At 49.5% G+C, this 22,646-nt stretch overlaps 2 protein-coding genes across 7 annotated transcripts in view; one reads left to right on the top strand and one right to left on the bottom strand.

Moving 5' to 3' along the window:
• RUFY3 (RUN and FYVE domain containing 3) overlaps positions 1 to 16,480 on the top strand; it is a 30,918-nt gene extending 14,438 nt beyond the window's left edge. For 3 of the 5 annotated variants that reach the window (XM_058803241.1, XM_058803244.1, XM_058803242.1), the window contains 12 exons: positions 1,855 to 2,028; positions 2,731 to 2,848; positions 4,332 to 4,433; positions 4,536 to 4,659; positions 4,863 to 4,924; positions 5,010 to 5,075; positions 5,179 to 5,248; positions 6,166 to 6,258; positions 6,699 to 6,779; positions 7,184 to 7,351; positions 8,071 to 8,168; positions 8,512 to 10,566. In XM_058803241.1, coding sequence (XP_058659224.1) covers positions 1,855 to 2,028; positions 2,731 to 2,848; positions 4,332 to 4,433; positions 4,536 to 4,659; positions 4,863 to 4,924; positions 5,010 to 5,075; positions 5,179 to 5,248; positions 6,166 to 6,258; positions 6,699 to 6,779; positions 7,184 to 7,351; positions 8,071 to 8,168; positions 8,512 to 8,584 — 1,229 coding nt within the window. In that variant the 3' untranslated portion in view covers positions 8,585 to 10,566. Of the gene's footprint in view, positions 1 to 1,854; positions 2,029 to 2,730; positions 2,849 to 4,331; positions 4,434 to 4,535; positions 4,660 to 4,862; positions 4,925 to 5,009; positions 5,076 to 5,178; positions 5,249 to 6,165; positions 6,259 to 6,698; positions 6,780 to 7,183; positions 7,352 to 8,070; positions 8,169 to 8,511; positions 10,567 to 10,751; positions 10,872 to 11,928; positions 12,032 to 12,703; positions 12,781 to 13,710; positions 13,739 to 13,998; positions 14,074 to 14,379 lie in introns of those variants that run through there. The other 2 variants (XM_058803239.1, XM_058803240.1) reach the window with 1 other exon arrangement.
• On the bottom strand, positions 15,396 to 22,646 carry GRSF1 (G-rich RNA sequence binding factor 1). 2 transcript variants are annotated; one of them, XM_058803246.1, is made up of 10 exons: positions 22,466 to 22,646; positions 22,229 to 22,373; positions 21,420 to 21,575; positions 20,977 to 21,117; positions 20,280 to 20,409; positions 18,418 to 18,578; positions 18,165 to 18,292; positions 17,483 to 17,618; positions 17,196 to 17,268; positions 15,396 to 16,514 (listed from the first exon to the last, which is right to left on the bottom strand). In XM_058803246.1, the coding sequence occupies exons 1-9, from the start codon at positions 22,634 to 22,636 to the stop codon at positions 17,210 to 17,212; spliced, it is 1,227 nt and encodes a 408-aa protein (XP_058659229.1). In that variant the 5' UTR covers positions 22,637 to 22,646; the 3' UTR covers positions 15,396 to 16,514; positions 17,196 to 17,209. The 2 variants fall into 2 exon arrangements, with proteins under 2 accessions (XP_058659229.1, XP_058659228.1); XM_058803245.1 differs by having other exon boundaries at positions 15,405 to 16,514; positions 17,191 to 17,268.

The raw sequence follows: 22,646 nt of genomic DNA, 5'->3' as shown, positions 1-22,646 counted from the left end.
GTTTTACCATGTACAAGTCAGTCTTGCCTGCCTACCCTGCCTTCTTTAAAGCTGTGCGTGGGGCAGTACATAGAGCAAGAGTATCAGTTACTTAGCATTTAATTTTTGGAACAAACCTTAAGGATTTTATCCAGTTTCACACTATATGAGCTAACTGGTTTTCAAGATGGGAATCTTGGATAAACTGCATGTGCAGAGCACAATTGCTCAGAGCAGACTAAGGAAGCAGAAACCTTGGATTAGTGTGATATGGTGAAAATACTTTTCTATTGAAATTAGCCAATAACCACGGCCAAAGGAGCATTTTCTTTGGTTCTCTCTTGTACAGTTCCTCTAATTCTGTATTAGGGATGGCTTTCCCTCCCAAGCAGAGTCACTGTGGATAACTTGCTACCCAGCAGAGCAGCAGCCTTGGCCAGTGAGGAAATGCGATGAGAGGATGAGGAGGAGGTCTCTGTGTTGGCAGTCCTGTGCCTGACTCATTCCTGAGTCTCCATTCCCAGTGATGGTGACTGTTAGCTACACTGCAGGGCAGAAAAAGGATTGGAAATCCAGAGCAGCTCACGAGCTCAGGGTACCTCCAGGGCAGCCAGAGCCATCATCTTCAGGCAGCAATAGTCCTGACAGGCAGTGAAAACACCTCACAAAGTTCAATCTTTCTGCAGTCCAGTGCTGCTCTGAGTGTTGCACTCCTAAATGAGTCCTTGGAAGTTCTCTAAACTATCGAAATCAATTTAGAGAAGGAGACTTCTCTAAATGTGGTGCTGCTTCCCTCTGAAGAAGAAGGGGAATGAGAGAGGTGCTGTCCTGAGCTGCTTTTGGAGGGCTGAACAAATGAGCTGTGCTCTTAGGTTTGGATGCTGGCACTGCCCTGGCTCTTCCCCCTGCCTGTGCTGGGTTTTCCCAGCCCACAGTAAGGTGCACTCGGGTGTGGGTGTGTTAGCTGGACTCTTGGCTCTCTTTCTGGCTGGTGGATGCTGACAGGTGCCTCTTGCGTAGATCTGTAGTCTGAGTTGTCCTCAGGTCAGGTCTCTGCTGCCAGGAGTAGTTAATTAACTTGAGGTGGCAGCTTGGTTCAAGGGTCCCTGGCTGTTGGCAGCAGCCCTGGATAAGCAGGGGATTTACAGGGATGAAACTGCCTGTACCTGAGAACTGGAGCTCAAAACTTGGGTGTGAGTAGCAGGCCTAAAGGTCTGGATGTTTATAATGTGGAAGAGGAAGAATATAATCCTGGGACATCTGTGAATTTGGGGGTTTAGTGTGACCCATCAGGAGCCATGAAGATCAGCTCCTCACTGGTGAAAACCAGTGGCAGTGTTAAAACCAAGAGAGGAAAGTGGGAATTGGCTCCACTTTACATCTGAGCTTAAAAAAATAGTCTTGAGGAAGAGAGATACAAGTTGGGATAGAGAAACATGTTGCTGGATTAAGTGTGAGAGGATCCAGTGTGATCCTTAGATGGAAGAGCAAAGCACAGGATTGTTACTGGTTTGTAGCTGGGGATGTGAGTTGGAACAAGTGATGGTCAGAGACACATTGTCAAGGTGCCAAGCACAGGATGAACACCAGGCTCCAAATGTGTCTTTTGTGAAAGCAGGGAGCTGCTGTAGTTATTTGAAGTATTAAGTCTCCCTCAGTATGATACATTGTCTATTGCCATGCCACTGTGGCTTTGGCCCTAAACTGCTAGTTGGTGTTGATTTTTCTCCACAAAAGGCCTGCAGAGTGCCTCCTGGGAAACTCACTGCCCCAAAAATGCCTTCAAAGCTGAGGAAAAGCAAGAGCAAGGTGGGGTGTTGAGTGTAATAAAGGCAGCTGTTGTTGCTCAGCAGCAGTTTCCCTGCTTTGTTGCAGACCCCAATTACCTCATGGCCAACGAGCGCATGAACCTGATGAACATGGCCAAGCTGAGCATCAAGGGGCTGATTGAGTCCGCACTGAACCTGGGCCGCACGCTGGACTCGGACTACGCCCCCCTGCAGCAGTTCTTCGTGGTCATGGAGCACTGCCTCAAGCACGGCCTCAAAGGTACAGCCTGGGCACAGCCCGCCCTGGAGAGCAGCAGAGTGGGTGAACAACAGGGCTCTGCAGCGTGCACAGGACACAGGATAGGCTGGCACGGTCACTGCTGTCACCACAGTGCACTGGGCAGGCCAGAGCAAGGCACAGAACCTGCTGGAGGGGAGGCTGAGCTGTGGCAGGTGCTTGCCGTGTTAAAAACAGCAGTTCAGTTGTCCCAGGTGTAAGTCAGTGATCAGGGACTCAACTGGCTTTTGGCAAGATTGTGGCTCCTTTTCCTGCGCTTCCTTGTGCTCTAGCAGTGCATCCCCTTGCTGGAAGAGGAACTGCAACCCCAGAGCTCCTTTCTCAACAGCCCTCTCTAAACAGAGGGTTCCGGCTGTGTGCAGCTCATGGCTGAAGCTGATTTTAAAGCAGAGCATGTGCTTGACTCTGAAATCCGAAGTCACAGCTCAAATGGCCAAGTATGGACTGGCCTTCAGGTGCTGTCCTTGTGTCCTTGTAGCTGGAGATGGGAAGCTGAAGGGTGTGGGAAATGGTGGGTCCTTCCCATCCAAACCATCCTGAGATTCCAGGATACCAAGTGCCTGTCCAGCAGCAGCCCCAGAGGAACCATTCTGGCAAGATTTGGCTGATTTGTTCACTTGTTTGAAAATGTGTTCTATCAGCACAGGTCTAACTGGATCATTTTTTATTTCTTTTTGTTTTTAGCCAAAAAGACTTTTCTTGGGCAAAATAAGTCATTTTGGGGACCTCTAGAATTAGTAGAAAAACTTGTTCCTGAGGCTGCAGAGATTACAGCAAGTGTTAAGGATCTTCCAGGGCTCAAGTAAGTACACTCCTTTATTGCACGAGTACGTAATATGGGTTTATTGTGAGAGGGATCCTGAAAAAGAGAAGGAAGGGCAAACAGAACCTTCAGGAATGCATCTGCCACCTTCTGCAGGTAAAAATGGATCATTGCTCTCTTGCTCTCCATCAAGGATCTGCAGCAGGAGAGCACAGGATATATTCTCGCTCTCTTAGGAGCGTGGCAACTTATGGGCAGCAGTGCATTTACTGCTTGCGCCTCAGGCATGGGAACAGCCTTTATTGAGCATTTATGAAGTCAGACTCAAGAGGAGGGGAATTAACAGAAAGGTTATAACAGTTTAAATAGTTTTGAGGCTGATGTAAGCAATTCTTCTTGTAAATAACTTCAGGTATAATGTATGTGAGAGGAAAGCTTAGGCACCAAGCAGGAGGATTGTAGTTTGTATTCAAGAGGGGAAGCAAGAAGCCACAGCAAGCATATATTACTTGTAAAAGTTTCATAGGAATTTCAGACATCACATTCAGGCTTGCCTATTTCATGGTAAGAGAAACTGTAAGAAGCTTTTAGCCTGGAATAGAAAAAAATGGGTAAGGAAGCTTTTGTATGAGGATCAGGACTAAGGATGGAGTCATCTTTGCTGAAAGAATAGTTGGATAAATTCAAAAAATTACTTTGGGTTAGTGTTTAGTCATGTTCATACAGACAGGTGCTTTTCCTGGAGGTGTGTGCAGGACTCCTGCAGCAGCTGACAGGACCAGTGAAGTGCCAGAGCTCCTGGTACCTCTTCCTGTTGTAGAGCATTGCAATAGGAAATGAATGGAAGCAAAGAACAGTTTTAGGGTGCATTTCTAAACCTTGTGCTCACAGTGACCCTCGGGAAGTGCCAGGTCCTGTTAGTGAGTCAGGGGTGGGCAGTGCTGGCCGTGGCTTCCTTGGGCTGCTGCTGCTTGTGCCAGGTGAGCTCAGACATCCAGGTCAGCCTGTTAGAGCCATGTGCTCCCTGTGGCTGGGAGAAAAGAGAGCAAGGACTGGCACTCGAGCCCATGGCATCCTGTGAGGGCATTCAGGGGCAAAGCACCTGAGGAGAAAGAACTGAGGTGGTGTTTCTGAGCTGCCTGGCCACATTCCCATCCAGCTCCACCCACCCCAAGGAGTGGTGTTGGGCAGCTGTGCTGGTCTGTGCATGTTCCTGTCACTAGGACAGAACTGGTTGTGACTCAGAAGGTGATGAGCTGAAGCAGCTGATCTGTCTGGCAGCATCCAGCAGGGATAAAGCCAGGGAAGTCTTTTTAGTATGGCAAGAAAAACATCATGAGTTAAAAGACAGTGACAGCCTAATTGGTCTGCACCTATTTGTGTTTACGTACCCTGTATTTCTCTGCACCAGTGCCAGCTCTGTCTTGGAAGTGCAGGAACTTGAGGTAGGGTGGGGCTATGAGAGCTGTTGGTGACTGTGCCTTGCAGGGTGTCTGGAAGGGTTTGTGTATGGCCTTTGCAGGACACCTGTGGGCAGAGGAAGAGCTTGGCTTCGCCTGGCTCTGATGCAGAAGAAACTTTCAGAGTACATGAAAGCTTTGATTAACAGAAAGGATCTTCTCAGGTGAGTGCTGGACTCCTTCTCAGGTTCACTTCTGCTCTCCTGTAAGATCTGGATCATCTTTCTCATCTCACTGCTGTGTATCTCCTTCCCTACATCCCACAGTGAATTTTATGAGCCCAATGCACTGATGATGGAGGAGGAAGGTGCCATCATTGCTGGCCTCCTCGTAGGGCTGAATGTCATCGATGCCAACTTCTGCATGAAGGGAGAGGACCTGGACTCCCAGGTACTGGGTGTTCACTTAATGGGCTTGTTCTGCTCATTTAAAATGAAAAAAATCATCAGTTTTGCATAGCTTACTGATGTAATGAGCCCTTGCTGAAGTACAGCAGGTGCTGATGTTGTAACTCTGAACTTCCACACCTGGCAACAGTGCGTTGGCTTTAGAAACCAAGTGTTTAATGCAAAATGCAAATTTTCCTTCTCCAGGTCGGAGTTATTGATTTCTCCATGTATTTGAAAGATGGGAACAGCACGAAAGGCAGCGAAGGGTAGGTGCACACACAGTTGTCTTCGTGCTCCCCTCTTGGGAATGTGTGTTCAGGTGTTCCAGGCTGCCCTGTTTCTTTTTTCCAGAGATGGTCAGATAACTGCTATTTTGGACCAGAAGAACTATGTTGAAGAGCTCAACAGACATCTAAGGTAACACATTTTTTCTTGGCTCTTTATTATCTTTGTAGAACAAAAGACAAAACAGCATTTTTAAAAATGAAGGAATTACTGTAGGATTTTTTCTCTTCAATAGTGCTACAGTAAACAACCTGCAGGCCAAGGTGGATGCCTTGGAGAAATCCAACACAAAGCTGACAGAGGAGGTAAGTATCATGAAAAACCACTAGGTGCTTTGGCCTTTGGGAGTTAGAGATTAACCAGGGAGGAGGGATTCCTTTCAGATGTCTGGTGTACAGAATGAGGAGTGTTAAACGATGGAACTGGGATAGCTGACCTGCCAAGGAATTTCACTGGCTGTCATTACTGAGCACAAGTTGGAAAATCAACTGTATGTTTATGTAAATTTGCAAAAAGTAAAGGAAAAAAATGTCATTATAAGTGAGGTGTCCAGGGTGAGCATGAGAAACAGTGGGTACATGAGGCATAGGTGCAGTCTGTGTTTTAACGTGGATCTGCAGCTCATTACTGATGGCATAAATGTCATTTAAATGTTTTGGGGTGAGTTCCCTGGCATATGAGTGGCAGGAGGTCTTACCTGGCACAGTGAGTGCCTTTTGGTGTGGTACCAGGAGGTGAATTGCAGTGGTGCCTGCAGTGGTTTTGGGGTTTGGTAATGAAGCTGCCAAGAGAAGTTGCAGCATGTGCAGAGCAGGCTATGGTGACAGTGCCTGCCTGTGTCACACATCACAGCCCTGTGTATTGGGCCTGAGCTCTGCCAAGGACTCACACTCCCATCCAGAAGTTGTGTTTGGGTTTGTCACAGGACAGTATGGCTGATGCCTTGGAATGTCTTTGAGCTGCTCCTGTGTGTGAGTTACAAAGCCAGAAGGGGTTTCTGAAGTTCCTTTTGCCTTTGACCAAACACTTACATTAATCTGTTGCTCTGCAGTACTGTCATCCCTGGGAATTCCTCTGGGCCAGGTGTCTCATCCCTAAGGATGCTGTGTGCTGCTCATCCTCTGTTTCCAGCCAAATCTTCCTCATCTGCTGGGGTCAGGAGAGAAAAAAAAAACAAGCCAAGTGTGTTTTTGGTGCGTTAACTATTGTGTTCTGTTCCCAGCTTGCAGTTGCCAACAACAGGATCATTACACTGCAGGAAGAGATGGAGCGGGTTAAGGAGGAAAGCTCCTACATCCTGGAGTCCAGCCGGAAGGTTGGTGTGCGTGTGTGGCTGTGTGTTTGTGTGTGATGGCTGAGCCCTGGGGCAGGCCCAGCCTGAATGCCTGGTTTGGAACAGAGTTCATTTCCTTGCCTGTCTCAGACAAACCCCCCAGGGGATTAGGGGAATGGCAGGTGGGCCCTGTGCAGAGGGAACAGATGGGCCCTGCCACAGGGAGTCCTGCCTGCCCATAGGGATGGAGCAGGGAGCGTGCGTGGAGCCGGGAGCTCCCACAGCTTATAGCTTACTGGGCAAGGCGTTCAGGGGAAGGAGGGAGACTTATTGTGTGGGGGGACAGGCAAATCAGGAAACAGGAGTTGTGCTGGTTTGTCCTGAATTATTGCAGAATTCCAAGTGTTGGGGAAAAGCCAGTAATGAGGTCAAGTGAGGGCTGGCACTACCCAATGCCAAGTGAACTGTGTCTGTTACCTCAGGCCACCAAGGACAGAAGTGCTGACGGGCAGGCACTGACTGAGGCACGGAAGCAGCTCAAGGAGGAGACTCAGCTGCGCCTGGTGAGGACTGGGGGGCTCGGGGCTCTCCCCACAGGGCTGTGGAGGGTCACGGCCCTGCTGAGCTCTTGTTTGATACATGCGTGGGGAAAAAAATGCCTGGCCTCAAGGTATTAAGGAAATAATTTCTGCTTTGGGAAATAAAGTCTTTCCTTAGACCCCTCCATCCTAAAGACAGGCCCATGCAGAATTCCCTGACTCTCTGCTAGCCATGCTGCACACCTGGCTGTAATACTGGACTGAAAACTGGGGAGCTACTCTCCTTAAGGCACGTGTCAGACGTGTGACTCTGAAGCTATGGCAGCAGCACGCTTGTGGGTAGGGACTGCGTAGGCAGAAGGGAAGGGTGGATACCCCTGAGTCATGAGGGCAGCTCCTGGAGATGCTGAGGGCTCCTTGTGTTCCAGGATGTGGAGAAGGAGCTGGAGGCACAGATCGGGATGCGGCAGGAGATGGAGCTAGCCATGAAGATGCTGGAGAAGGATGTCTGTGAAAAGCAGGATGCGCTGGTGGCACTCAGGCAGCAGCTGGACGATCTCAGGGCTCTAAAGCATGAACTGTCTTTCAAGCTGCAGGTAGGGAGCTATGGAAATGCAGGGAATTCCAGATGGAAGTGAGAGCTGCTGTGTATTTATTCCTCCTGCCTGTTGGAGAGGTACTGGGTGTGTAAGGGTCACAGGCTGTGCAGTGCACTCCTATCTTTCTGTGAGAACATGGAAACATGATGGAGGGTAAAGGTGAAGACAGTTTCTTCTGAACAAAATCCATCATGGTCCAGAAATTTGTGAGAGACAGGGAAAGCATTTTGGGTGGTTTTGTGGTGTGAATAGAGCCGTGGGAGCTTGTGTTCCAGCAGAGTCTGGTGTGCAGGGCCCCTGGTGTGACTTATGTGGGGTGACAAGCAGACTCCAAACAGCAACCCAATGCTCAGAATAGATCCCAAAATCAACTTGCCAGCTGGAAAGAGTTGCTTCTGCTCTCCTTGAGCCAATGGCTTTGTTCAAAGCAGCTGAATTATATTAAGATACTGGGTATTGGCAGGCACTGCATCATGCATTGTCCATATGCAGGAAGCTTTATGGATGGTGGCATTGCCCTGTTGCAGGGTCCAGATGGAGCCTGCACCTCTACGGCAAGACATTTGTCCTTGCAATACTGACCTGGCATTTGCTTTTCCAGCACTTTTTACTGCCTCTTTACCTTTTGCCCTGTTGTTTTGTGTGCCAAATGATTTATGGGGGTTTATCTGGGATTTACAGCTCCTTACACCAACCCCCACTGCTCCTTTTCCCAGAGTTCAGACATGGGAGTGAAACAGAAGAGTGAATTAAACAGCCGCTTGGAAGAAAAAACAAATCAGATGGCTGCCACCATCAAACAGCTGGAACAAAGGTAAGACAGGAAACTTGAGCCAGGATCCACTGGTATGTCCTTTAATGTAGTGTCCCATGGATCCAGAATGGGCCAGGGGAGAGTCCCAGTGCTCTGTTAGACAGAGCTGCCTGAGGGGAGCAGTGGGAGTAGCACCTCTGGGACCTGGTTAATGAGCAGTGCATTGCACTCCATTGGGTGCTCTCATTTTAGGGTTTTTGTAGACAGGGTGATTTTCTTTAAAACAAGTTTGTGTTTGAAAATGTTTCCTGATACCTACTCAGCTAATTCATGTGTTCTTTTTCTCTTGCTGTTCTTATTTTTTCTGTTTTCTCACCATCCTCATTCTGACTTACTTATACAGTGAAAAGGATTTGGTGAAACAGGCAAAAACCTTAAATAGTGCAGCAAACAAACTGATCCAGAAGCATCATTAGACATTTTTATGTCTGGCCACCTCACAGCTCTGACATCAGAACTCATTTATGAGGAGAGAACTTGAGAATTGCTAAAAGCAACTGTTCAAATGTTAATTGTCACCCAAAGTTGATTTGGAATTTGCTGAGTTTTTAAAATCAGTGAGTTTTTCTGCCAAGATGTAGTCAGGTATAAGGATCCCCAACCCTGCCATTTACCAGTAGCAAGGAGCTGGCCCGAGAGCGCCCCAGGAGTGGCCGAGGTGGCCGTGCCCGGCCGCTGCCGTCACCGCCTGTGGCAGCATGGGGCCGTGGCCAGCTCGGGACAGTCAGCTCCTTCTCTGTATTGCCCTTTTGTGAAGTAGATGAGAAATGCATCCCTGGAAGTTGTTGACAGTAGTTGTGTGCGTGCCCCAAGCCATTCCCTGTTCTCTTCTGTTCCGTGGGTCCAGCCCCGAGTCCGAGCCGAGCAGGCATGACGCTGGCCCGGCACTGGGAACGCCGGCCCTCCCGTAACCAGCCTGCCTGGATTCTGCCTTAGGGACCTGGGGGGAGGGTGGGGACTTATCCTTATTCCTTTAAACTTCATGTGTCCAGAATTAGTAGCTATAGGTGTCTTAGAGTAACACGATAGAGTGGTAAGTTCAGTGGAAACCTCCTTCTCTTTGCATTACTTCTACCTCTGCCAGGAATCCCTCCAGATGAACCCTGTGGTCCTTCCTGACCCAAGGAAGTGGAAGAGAGGTGTTTTGGGAGGTCTCTCCCCTTCCCAGAAAGGGAAGTTACCAGTTTTAGAAAAAATAATCTGATCTTTATTTAAAGGAAGCAAAAACACATTCAAAAAAAGGAGAAGGAACTCAGTGTGCAGCAGTGAGGAGTGGAGATGGAAATTTGGTCCTTGCAGTTTACTTGTCCAAGTAGTTGGTGGCTGAAAAGAGTTGCCTTTTACACTTGTTGCATTTTCTTGTGAGTTTGCTTTGCTCAAAACAAATGGAATTTGCTAATGGAACAAGAGCTAAAGCTTAGAAATGCCTCTTAATAGGAAAAATAATTGTCAGTTTAAAACCCAGGTGCAAAATCTGAAGTAACTGTAGCTTGAACTATTATAAACTAACATTCTCTGATCACTGAAGTTCCTGTGCTGGCCTCTGGCAGGTTTTATGTAAGTGCTCCTCAAGGTATTTTCTCTTTTGGAAGGTTGGATTTGGGGAGTTTCTGTGTCGAGTAAGGGTTTTTTGCTGTGGTGAGATGCCTGTAGTGGTTCTTTGGTGCCAGTCCTCCCTTTGACCTGTGGGACAGTGCTCCTTGGGGCTGTGGCTGGCAAATGTGACAAGCCCAGGAGGGAACACCTCATGTTCCAAAATTCCAGGGCGCTCAGCCTGGACCCCATGGAAGTGAGCGTGGGCCACTGTGGGCCTTGTTCTCCAGGCTCCCAGCACAGCCCTGCTGGGAACTTCCCTGCTATGCCCAAGCTGCATGCTTGAACCTATAAACTCACCCCTCAGTAACCTGCTACTAGAAACTCATCCTAACTCCCTGCAGAACAAGTAATCCTGAGGGAAAGGTGGAAGCTTTGATCAAGGAGTGTGAACAGCTGGTTAGGTTGGGAAGCCCCTGCCCCTTGGCACAGTTCTGCTGTAGGAACAGGGGGTTGGATGGGGAGATCTGTGCTGCAATCGGACAGATTTAAGGATCTGGCTGCTTCTGATGTCAGGCCCCAAGTGGCAATGTGGTGGTGTACTGATGCTTGGGGCTTGAGCCCAAGTGTCCATCCATGGGAGAGACCAAGAATATGCACTAATTCTCAATAGAGTAGCTACTACCTATGTTCCAAGTTCCAGTTACCTGTGCAAAGCCAAAATGTAACGTACATTAAACTCCAATTGGACTTAAAATTCTGTGTACTTGAGGTTTGCTTTGAATCTGGATAAAAGTGATGTTTTCTGTTTCTCATCTAATGGCTGTAAACTGTAGTGATAGAATAAAAACTATTGAAAATGAGAGCTTCTGCCTGGTTCACCTACATTTTGCTTTGCTTTGAACATTTTTTCCTCCTTTCCATTGTTTTTACCATTCTCTTTTTTTTGCTTTACCTTTTCACTGGGTTTTTTATTTGTTGGTTAAACTCAGTCTTCCTCCCCACCATGGCTTTTGTTTTTTATCACAAGTTCATGTGGCTCAAATCCAGATTGCGACAGGCAGAGAAGGAGCGGCAGCAGGCCCTGCAGGACAACCGGCTCTTCAAGCAGGAGTTTGGGGACAAAATCAACAGCCTCCAGCTGGAAGTGGAAGAGCTCTCCAGGCAGCGGTGAAGAGACCCTTTTCCAACCTCTTTTCTGGGCTGGTAGTGCTGTGGCCAGGGGAGAGCAGGGGGGATGGTGGCAGAGGGCAGCAGGGGATGGAGAAGGGAGTGAGGCAAGTTGTGTGTTAGATGGCACGAGGTGTAACTCCAGGGAGGGAAGTTCTTGGTAACATCTCTGGAAGTGGTCAAGGCTAGGTTGGACAGGGCTTGGGAGCAATCTGATGCAGTGGAAGGTGTCCCTGCCCATGGCAGAGGGTGGAACAAGATAGTCTGTAAGGTGCTTGGCAACTCAGACCTTCTGTGATTCTGTGATATTTGGGAAATCAAAGCTAACATTAACAATTTGCTGCTCCTGGGCAGGGATTGAGCAGCCAAGTCTCTCCCTGGAGCAAACTGAAGGTGCTGGAGCAAGGACAGTGATTTTGGTTATCTTATCTGACACACAGTACTTCAACACAGATTTTTTTCCCTGTTGGAACTGCACTTAGTTTTGCTGGAACTCAAACAGAGACCTTGTCAAAAGCCATCACCTCTTCCCTGCAGCCTCATCACTTGAGCAGTGACGGGGACACAGATAAATCTCTTTCCTTAAAAGAGAAGAGCATTCCTTCAGCCTTGACCCATCTGTGGCTTGTTGCAAGGTCACTGGGATGAACTCTGTGGGAGCATTGCTGGATGCATGGAGGTTTTTGTCCCTTCTTCTCTCCTGGCCCAGCTTTTTATTTCTTTTTTCCAAAAGCCGCTCTGCCAAGCACAAAGTGGCTTTGGTCAGCAATTGGTGCGAGGTCCTGAGTGTGCATGGATGAGCTCAGGAGGACAAGGGCACATGGGTCTGGTATTGCATCAGTTGGATGCTGAATGGTGCCAGAATTAGATGAAGGACTTGGAGGTTTTTTCATCCTGACACATTATGGCTAAACACACTGCGAGGCAGCCTTGGGTTCCAAGCGGCAGTTTTAGCTCTTGAGTTAGGGGTGCGAACAAAGGGTCAAACAGCTCATCAGTTGTCAATGCCAAGTGTCCCCAGACTGTCCTTTATTCACAATTCCACCTGGCATTCCAGGAGCCACCTAGAACTGGAGCTAAGGCGAGAAAGAGACAGATGGTCTCAGAGTCACCAGCGCAGCCAAGAAAGCAAAAAAGGCCCAAAGAATTTGCTCAGACAGGTAATGTGACTTGGGTTTTGGCTCGGGTTTGAGGTACACTTTCCCTGGGCTTTTTTGCTTTTACTGAGCTTTCTCAGGCAGTAAATGGTTGTTGTTCATGTGCCACAACCAGAGCAGCTTTGGGAAGATTTTTATACACTCTGGACAGGCAGTTTGAATTGCAGTAAGAATTGTGCAGTAACCGAGATGGCTTCTGCATTTCCTTGCTTCTCTCTGGTCTGCTTGAATGGTGCAGACCATTTTGTCTTTTTTGACCAGTATTACACAATCTCAGTGAAGTGCTGTAGGGCTCATGGCTCAGCTGTGACCCAGCTGGGGAGAAGAAGAGGATTCTTTTCTTTGCTGGATGGGAAAGTTTGTCTCTGGTCAGCTTTTACAAAACTTCTTAAGCCCATGTTCGTTCTCAGCCTCTGCTGTGCAAATAAGAACTGGTGGCTGTGGCTCCTGGCAACAGGAGGTCATGGGACCCCTGCCCACCTCTGAGAGGCACAGAGAGAGAGAGCCCTGAGAGCTGCTCCCAGGGGAAACTGGGATCCAGATACCCCTCTGTGCCAAGGAGGGGCAGAGCAGTATCCCAAAATAGCAGTGCCAGTTCTCCCCTTGCAGTGTGACAGGAGTGGAGCTGGAGTTCTCCTCTAGAGCAGCTGATGGGTGAGTGTTTCCTTTTGGCAGGATGGGAAGCTCAAAGTCCAGGAAGAAAATGCTAAACTGAAGCAGCCGCTGAGAGAGAACAGTGTCCTGCCACACAGGTAAGGAAGGAAACAAATCTCATCTCTGCCTCTCCTTTCCCAAGTCCTGCTTCACCCTCTCCAATTTCTGTGCCAACAGGGAGTTGGGAATAGTCCAACTTCCCTTTTTAAGAAGGATTTCTAACCTCATGCCCTTGGCTGAGTTCTCTGCTGCTTTTCCATAGCTCTCAAAAGGGAAGGAGCAGGTTCTGCTGTTTGCCATCAGTGCTTTCAGATGGGAAAAGCTTTGTGTCTCTCCCATTTACCTTTGAATTCTTTTCCATCTAAACCTGCTGTTTACTAATTTTTCTAACTCAATAATCCTTTGGTTTTTGGAGATAAAAGGTGTTCTCCAAGCCCCTGGGCACAGCTCAGTGCTGAGGCTTTGGCTCAGGATGGAACAGCCCATTGGAAGTGCTCTGACTGTCAGGGCTCTGCTGTGCCCTTGAGGCACTCTCCATTGAGTTAATCAGTGAGTTAATCAATGAGTTAATCAGGAAAATATCCTCTTAAAATAGCATAAAGCAGTTCAAATCTGCTTTGCCAGATATTAAAAACCTTCCAGGCCTGAGATTGTTTTTACCCCTGTTTTACCTGGAGTGTTTAAGCAAGTGAGGGTCAGGTTGATGGTTTACAGGCCTTGTGGTGCTTTATTTCACAGCAGGGGTAGGGATCAAACCTGCAGGCCTGTGTTTAAAGCCAAACTGTTGTGCTGTAGCACCTCAACAGTGCTTTCCTGTGTTCATGATCCCTGTCTTCCTGCTCTCCTGAATGCATTTTGCAATTTCTTCTTCTGCTTTTGCCATTGAACCAGATTCAATTTTTGCTACTCAAAAATCTGGGGAGGGTTTTAAAAACGGGATGAGTGAATTCCCTGATAGCACAGCTGTTTTATTTAAAGGCTCTGGTGAGGGAAGGCCTGCTCCAAGTGATGCTGTTGTTCCCTTGTAGGTCACCCAGTGGCACACAGGAAGAGCAGGTGAGTGATTCTCCTTCTTGGTGCTTTTGCTCTTTTTCTGTAAATCTGCTGGACCAAAATCCTCTCCTTCTCCTCCATGCGCCTGGCAAAGCACAGCCAAACCCCCAGAGAGCCACTGGGATGCCTTGTGCTGTCTTGTCCACTGGGAATTTCTACTGCTGCCAGCTTGTTCCCAATGTTTAACTCCCCCCTTGCTGCTGCCAAGCTCTGCCACAGGAGCTGTATAAAGCAGAATCTCTTGGTTTTGGCTTGGGCTGTAGGAGCAGCTGTCGGGGCCTGGACACGCCGAGATCTGCCAGCTCTGCCAGGAGGAGGGCAGCCGGAGCCAAAGAAAGGCAAGTCCTGGGCTTGACCTGCCATCTCCCACACCCAGTGACTGTGAGTTCCCTCTGCTTTTTGTTATGGAATCAGATTCCTGCTGGTGAGGTGTCCTAAGAAATGAGCCTTTGCAGGCCCCTCTGCCCTCAACAGAATTTTGTTAAGTGCTGATGGGGTGATGGTTCCCTGTTCAGTGGTTTTCGTTTTCCTCCCCTGTAGCAGCTTCTTCCCTTCTTTAGCTCAGTGTTTGCTCTTCCCTGAGTTGATATGCCAAGACCTGGAGCTCTCCTTGACTCTTACTCTGTCCTTTTCCTGCACTCCAGAACATCTGCAAGAACTGTGGGGGCACCTTCTGTGAAGCCTGCTCGGTGCACGAGCTGCCCCTTCCGTCCAGCATCAATCCTGAGCGTGTCTGCAACCCCTGCCACCAGAGGCTCATCCAGCAGTATTCCAGCAGCCCCTTGTAGGGAACAGGTGGCACAGAGGTGACAAACAGCGGCTGTGCCTGATGGTGTTTCTGGAGCTGCTCAGGAGGAATGTGAATACCTTTGCCCATGTGCTTTGGAGGTTGGATGGGAAGCAGCTTCTTGGTGTTTAGAATCTCCTGTTACTAAAACAGCAGTCTGAGCCCTTAAATCAGCCTGTGCTGTGGAGAATTCCATTGGGAGTGTCACACGGGGCAGCCCTAAGGTATGCCTGAGCAGTCTCAGGACCCTGCCCAAACCAGAGCTGTTGTCTGCATGCAAAAGTCGGGAGTGTTCTCACCCTCACGTGTGTGGTGTGGGTGTCTGCTGCTGCTGAGCAAAGGCTCCCCAAAACCCAACAGGAGTGTGGGTATTCCTCACATCTGGCTGCACTTGAAATCCCATTTTTCCTTTCCCGTTTGCTCTGGACAGGCTGGCTCATCCTGGGAACCCTGGGTGACGAGCAGGGCAGGTGGGCAACCAGTGAACGCGTCCTCCCTGCCTTTCCTTGGCTCAGGGCTCTGACCCAGGGGCTTAGTCTGCATAGGGACACCCCAAACCAAGCTGTGAATGTTCTGTTCCCCCTCTGGGCTTTAGGGGCTGGGCCCAATCCCCATCACACGGAGGTTTAGGGCCGCTTGGATCCACCTCTCCGCCTTGCGCACATGGAAATATTGTTACAATAAACTTGGCATTTCACTTTCTGTTGGATCAAAACCAAGCGGGGACACTTTTCACCTGCTGGAATTTTTAATTGCACATACAGTTCAGAGAGGTTTTGTGGTTTGTGCCACATCATTCTTTGTTACTTTGTTCCCTCAAGGGATTTTGCTAGTCCAAAAAGCGGTGGTGGCTTTCTGGTGTCACAGGAGTGTTTACTCCTTTTCCTACTGGCACCTCCTGCAGTCCCTGAGACCACAGAATGTCCTGTAGCTTAGGGGGCAGTGGTTAATTCCTTACTAATGACTAATTCCTTAGTCATTACATTGGCTGGAACCACATTAAAAAGCCTCTTGGAGCCAAGGTACTGACATGGTTGGTACTGCTTTCTACCAGGAAACATCTCTCCTCCATCTTTTTAGCATTTGGCATGTTCAGCCACCCAACTTCCACTCTTCTGCCCCCCACGGCAGCTTCCTGACCCATTTCCTTGCTGATATCCCCTAAAGTATGGCAGGAGTTCTAAACAGTGCCGAAATACCAAAAGCCTGGAATTCAAGTGAATTCCTGAGTTCTCAGAAGGGGTGAGACGCAGGCAGTGGATGGAGAAAACACTGAATTTAGTGTCAATACTTTTGAGTACCTACTGTACTCATCCAGCAGTGTGAACTCCTGCACCCAACCCCAGTGTGACTCATCCTCAGAGGACAAAATAAGACCCAGGCAATGCAGAGGAAGCATTAAACTGGAAATAGAGGGTTGAACTCCATGAAGCAGGGAGGTGGCTGAGCCCCTCCAGCACTGGTGGCTGCCATAGGCCTGGCCTTCTGGAAGGTGGGAGCAGGACTCTTCTGGCTGCCAGCTCCCTTTGTGCTCAGGTATTCTGTGTGATCCAGGTGGGCTCACACCTGGACCTTGGGAATGAGGGGGGACAGGTTTTCTGATGTTAATTTTGTTCTGCACAGAAAAAAAAAAAAACACCTTGATCATTCATATCCTGCCTCCTGAGTGGTCTTTCCATCCTATTCCTCTTGGGCTCTAGGTATGAGAGGATTCAGAGCAAGAGTGTGCACCTGTGTGAGGTCTTAGATCACTCAGCTGTTAATTGGCAATCCTGGTGTTTTATTAATGCAGCCTGATGCATCTGGAGCCCCGGATTGCTCCACGCTGGAGCCTTGGCCATTCCCACTGCAGCTGGTGCAGCTCCCCACAGCCATCATGTTTATTACAAGCTCTTATATAAGGCTGATCTAATCTTAGCTTGTCCCCCTTGCTGACTGGTGACACTTGGACCTGATCTTCACGCTCATATCCACGGAATGTGTTCGCCTGGCCTGAAAACAAAGGAGAGGAAAAATAGATATCATTCACTCTCTCACTGTGCATGTTTTCCTTTTTTTCTCCAATGCCCACTGCATTTTATTCCCAGTTAATTCTCTATTAGAATGAAATAGAGCAGTTTGGCAATAGTAAAATACCCCAGACTCCAGGTAGGATGTGCTCAGGTGGGGCTGCAGCACAGGCACACGGGGTGGGGGTGTTTAATTCCCCCAGCACAAGCATCAACACAACGGAGCTGCCAAAGAAGCGTGGGATGCAGGAGAGAGGTTGGACTGCACATCCTGAACCTGCCCCAAGGGCTTGTCCTTGTCCTGGATTACAAACCCAGGATGGGTGGGCTGCCCTCCCTGCTGCAGGGACCAGGACCTGGGGAGCACCGACCACCACCCCCCAATTCCCACTTTCTGAGGGGAATTCATGGAACAAGCTGTCCACCCTCTCTGATGGTGATATCAAACCCCATCCCATCCAAAAGACCAATTGCTTTTCTTGCTGCAGGACTGGCACCTGTGGAATCTAGAGGTGCAGGCTGTGGGATCAGACTGGACACCTGCTGTCAGGCCAGGGGTGGTTCCCTTCAGCCCCCTCCATGTTTTACCCTTTGGGTTGTGAGCCTGGGGCATGCATTGCTAAAAAGAGAGCACGAAGGACAGAGAGGGATGTGCTCACCAAACCTGTGCTGCTGTCACTAGCAGTTCTCCTGTCCCTTGGGATGTTTGTTCAGGAACAATTCAATGGCACTGCACTCTGGGCAAGGGAAGAGAGGTGGGCTGAGGTCAGACACTTGCATGTGTTACATTGGATTTTTTTTCTCTGCAATGCCCATGGCACATCACAACTTGGAAAGCCACACTCAAGTGATCCCTCTGCACAGTGTACAATGGCAGCTGGACCAGCTGTGCCAAGCCCCCTGAGGTCTCCATTCCAGTACTGTAGGACCCCCCCTCTTCTTCTGACTTACCCATCTGTGACCCCTCCTTGGCCAACGCTGCGACTGCGTCCTCATGGCTCTCAAAATGCACATCTGCCTCTCCTGTGGCATCTCCATGGGAGTTATATTCCACCAAGATCCTTGTGGGCCTCAGTGGAGCAAAAAACTGAAAAGCAGAAAAGAGTTTGGTGAGAAATAAACAATAATAATGCACCTATTCCCCAGAAACTCAATGCTTTTACTCCCAAAACCCACCAACCCATGGAGGGGGGTCTGAGCTCCTGAGCAGTAAAAGGCTCCCTGATCCATCTGAGTGAAGATGAGGCACTCCCCAGCCACCTGTCCCACCCGCTGTGAGCTCCTGGCATAGGAACTCCCGCCAGGAACAGAAGTCCTCACACTGCACCCGTGTTCTGTACACACCAGTGCAGCTCTGTATACACTGTTAGTATTTCTCTGCAGTCAGCTACTCTGAAATTTGCTTTAGATTCTCAAGGGCTCCTCAAGCCCAGTGACGGATATTGAGACATCCCAGCCAGCCCTAATTCTTTCTTTTTCATGGAGAGGAGCAGATCCGTGTTGTGCCCAAGGCCACAGCTGTCCAAAGCCACATGGCACTGAGGACTAGCAGACACCAATTAAGAGCCTGCAATCCCTGAGGGTTTGCACAGGTAATGACAGAGCCACACTCCATCCATAGCCTGTTACTCACATTTATTATGTCCTGGGCACTAGCTTGGGAAGGAAAACCCCTCACGTGGACAAAATGCTGTGGTGGTGATGAGGCAATCTCAGACTCTGAAACGTTCCTGGAGCTTTCTGTTCCTTCCCTGCTCAATTCTGTGGAATGGAGAGAAAAACCATCACTAGTGCCTGCAGTGCACCCCTCCCTCATGTGAAAGCCGTGGGCATGTGGGGTGACACAAAGGGCCCTCAAGGAGCACTCACGACAGGGAGAGACTCACTGATTTCTCCTTCGGCATGGGAGCCTCCAGTGTCTCTCCAGCCCCTGTCTTCAGAGATGGACTCATACTCTCTTCTGGCCCTGGAATAGGCTGTCAGCTGCCTGTTGTAGGGCATGTGCCTTTGCATCTGGTGCTTTCTGCTCACGTACACCTCTATGTACCTGCAGCCCAAAGGGAGAGAGCGCATGGCACACCTGGCACTCAGGCCTTGGAGAAAGCACCTTCCAGCTGTGTCCTGCCTTGGCCCTGCTCAGGTACTGGGGGTGAGAGCTCTGCCAAGGCACCGAAGAATTAACTCATTTCACTGGCACTGTTCTCTTTGAGGCTGCTTTTCCCTCGCTGCATTTCTGCAAACTGCACTGATTCCTACAAACCTCAAATCACCCTACCCAGCCCCAAAACAGGTCTCAGAACAGGCAGAGCCACAAGATGCACACAGTCACAGGGAACACTTCAGTGGAGCCCTTAAATTTTCTATATACCTATGAAATGGATGGGATTTCACCAGCAGTGTTAAATTAGGCAGTTTCCAGAGCACTAAAGGAACAGTGTGATGAAAAGGAAATACGGACATCCCAGGGAGGGGGCCTTCCACCCTTCCTGAAGGGAGCAGCCAGAGTCAGGGAAGTAACCCCAGGTACAGGCTGACAGCTCAGCACCCCCGAGTCCCCACTCAGCACTGGATGCTGCTAGAGGCCAGCTCTGGATAAAGCCAGGAATAATGGATGGGAGCCAGGTGCCAGCAAACTTGAAAACCCCTCAATTTCTTGGCTAATCTCATGGAAATTGAGGTGTGTGAGTCAGATGGATAAGTCAGGTTAGCTCTTGTTCTGACAGAAAAAAAATGAACAGTAGATTTGGAATTAGGCTCTACTCAAGAGAAGGCAAGTCCTATTAAATCAATTAAGTAATTAATCAGTCAAATTCTGCCTGTGGAGCAGCTGTTTGCTTTTAGTATGAGCAGGGAGATTGACAAACACAAAGAAATGCAGTTTGGAAACAGGAAGCAAGGAAATAAAAGGAAGTTGGTGTGCAGGGGGAGAGGTAAGGTTTGGAAAACTCTTTTAATATGTGGGGTCCAGATAAAGTTTTATAGATTATTGAAGTCACAAAACTCAGCAGGGAAATGCAGCCTTGGTTGTTTGGGTTTTATTTTCTGAGCACAGCTAATTTAAAAGCTGTGTGGATGTGGTGCTTACAGACAGGGTTTGGGGCTGGGCAGGGCAGTGTTTAGGTTAATAGCTGAACACAATGATCTTAAAGGTTTTTTAACCTAAGTTATATTATGACTCTGGGAAAAGGTGGCCTTGTGCTTCTGTTTGAGAGGAAAGAGGCTCTTGTGAGGCAAGTGTGTGGCACAGGGCTGAGTTGAATAAAATGGTGTAGTTCCCAAGGGGATGTGGCCACCCAAGAGGTGGGAGATGGTGCAGTGCTGGCCAGCAGTCCCTGCTGGGAATGGACTCCAGGCAGGTGCTTCAAACAGACATTCCTTGAGAGGAAGCACTGGCTGTGCTGGGCACTGGGCTGAAGGGCAGGAGGGCGGCTGCCAAAACTGCCCAAAGCATAGAGGAACCTGCTGCAAATCTGGCAGGATCACGTGTCTGAAGCAGGCACGGGATCCCTGTGCACTGAGGCCTGGGCAGACTGTGTCTATCTAGCGTTCCCCACTCTGGAGTCTGTCTCCCCTTTTCATTGGGATGAGAATGCCTTCAGGAATACCTGAAAATCTGGAGACTTTCTAGGAGGCCCCCCTGAATCACACTGTGAGTGTGAGATGAGCTGTTTCACCCAGCAGGAAGCTCCAAGTCCCACAGGTGCCTCACCACATTCTCCTGGCCCCTGAAGTCCAGGGAAGCACCTACCTGCTTCCCATATATTCCCTGTGCCGCAGCAGGGCCTTAGCTGCCATTTCCGGAGCGGCAAACCGCACGAAAGCTTCTCCTGTCCTTCTGTCTCCCCGGTAAATGAAAGCAATGTCTGTGATTTTCAGACCTAGAGATGGCAGGGGAGAAAAAAGCATTGACTGTGGCAGAAATCTGTGCTACAGCTCAGTCTTTGTTTTTTTCCTTCTTATTTTTCTGGTTTTTGACAAGCTAATTAGGTAGCTAAATAGTTCTGAAACAACTGCTCATGATGGTCTACGTAGCTTTTTTAAACTCCATTTTTTTGCTTTAAGGCAGTTTTAATAGAAGACTAATTAAAAGAGGAATCAATCTCAGGTTTCAAGTAAGTGAATCCAGCTTCTGGACAAGTAGATCCAGAGCACAAATGGTCTTGAAATTTTGTCTTATTACGGTAGTTTTTTTCCTTAATTCCTCCTGGCCCCAAATCAGAGTGCTGAAAGTACTGATCCTGGCTAGACCTGCACAAGGTCAGAGGGGCAGGGAAACTCTCCAAGGTGCTCAGAAAGCCTGTGTGACTTTTGGGGAACAGCAACTCCTTGGGGTGTTTAAGGTGTTTGAGGCTGCACATGTTTTGCCTTGTCCCGTGAGGAACAACGGCATCTACTTAAGGAAGTGAATGCCTGGTAAAGGAAGGGCATGGCCCAGGCTAAGTTACCTGAGAAGAAATCTGCAATGTCCTCCTCGGTGGAGGTGAAGGGGAGGCCTCGGAGCAGCACCACTCCGTCGCTCATGGCCTGCGACTCGTCGCGCAGGCTGCGCAGCAAGCCCTCCACGTCGCTGTCGTGCACCTCAAACACTGCAAGGAATGCAACCATGGAGGGTTGTCCCACAGGGCACTGCAAGGCAGCACTCTGCAGGCACTCCCTCCCTCTCCTAAGGCAGCCTTCCCCCCTGCAAAGCTCCATGCTGGTTCCTCCCCCAGCCCATGCTCCGTGCTCCTGCCCCTCTGCTTTTCCTGGCCAGCCCAGGACATTTTGGCCCAATGGTGGCTGATCCGCTGCTCTGCTCCCCGGCTGCGCCTCTGCACTACCCAAGGAGCTCTCATTCACTCCCTGGGAAATTCCACTGCAATGTTAACTCCTGCTGCTCCAAACCCACCTTTCACGTAGCGTGGGCCCATGTACCTCAGGTGCTTCTCCAGGGCTCTCTGGACGTCTGCTTTGGACTCCAGCTCGATCAAGGCATCCCCCCTGCGCCTCCCATCCCTGTTCAAGAGGAAGTGTATCCCATTCTCGCCATTCCGAATTCTACAGCCTGCAAACCAAGGGACACACAGCTCTGCATCAGACACGGGGATCTCTGTGTCCTGACTGCAGGGCTGGAGGCTCATCCCCTCAGCACTGCAGAACAAAGGGCAGCACACTTGCATTTCTAACATGAAGTCTAACGTCACACTAACTTGCTTTAGTTTGGCAGGCTAGCAAGTAATTTAAAACTTGCATCTGGCCCCTGGGAGGATGCAGCACTGTTGACAGTAGAGAGGATCAGCCCCACAAAGGTATGTAGAAGCTATGAATCAGGATCAGAAAACAACACTGCAGTTTGAACTAATTAGTAAAACCCTACAGTTTCTTAAAAAGAGAGGAGTTTGGGCCAGCCATAATGGCCTGTAAGAGCATCACTTTGATTTGGATTGCCTTTGCTCTGGAGACACTGATTAAGAAGAGAAAGACTTGTGCAAATAAATTTAAGAGACCATAAGGATGAGCTTCTAGTCAGTGTCCAGCAGTTTGGATGTTGATTATTATTCCCTTTATATGTATCAGTTGTGAATAAATTTGCAGCAATAATAAGACCTCATCTTTCTCTGGTAACGATCTCTATATTTTCCCTCTGTTAAGCAGGCATGAGCTAATGGGCTAATACCAGCATGCAGAACAGTTAGCCAGGAAAGTGAACACCCATACTATCAAAGAAGGTAAGGACATCTTCCTCGGTGCACGAGAACGGGAATCCTTCTGCCCTGATGAGGTAGACAGAGTCGCTCTCCGCCTTGGGTGAGGCGGGCTTCTCCTCTGACAGGCGACCTTCGTGGGACGGAGCATCCGTGACCTGGCGCGGACACACGAGAAGAGCCCCGGCTGAGGGAGGGAGGCCGCGGTTCCCCGCGGGGGTCGGTGCCCGCCATTTTCGCGCGGCCGTACCTGGCTGTATGCGCGGAGGGCGGCGCGGAGCGGGACCGGGGCCGAGAGCGGGACCGGGGCCGAGAGCAGGACCGGGGCGGGCCGGGGCAGACGCAGCGCGGGCGGCGGCGCCGGGCCCCGGCCCAGCAGCAGCGCGCACAGAGTGCGACGGGCGGCGGCGGCCACGGCCATGCCGGGGATC

This window comes from Ammospiza caudacuta, chromosome 4 (genome assembly GCF_027887145.1).
Source record: "Ammospiza caudacuta isolate bAmmCau1 chromosome 4, bAmmCau1.pri, whole genome shotgun sequence".
Classification (NCBI taxonomy): domain Eukaryota; kingdom Metazoa; phylum Chordata; class Aves; order Passeriformes; family Passerellidae; genus Ammospiza; species Ammospiza caudacuta.
This window is presented reverse-complemented; position numbering and strand designations above follow the sequence as displayed.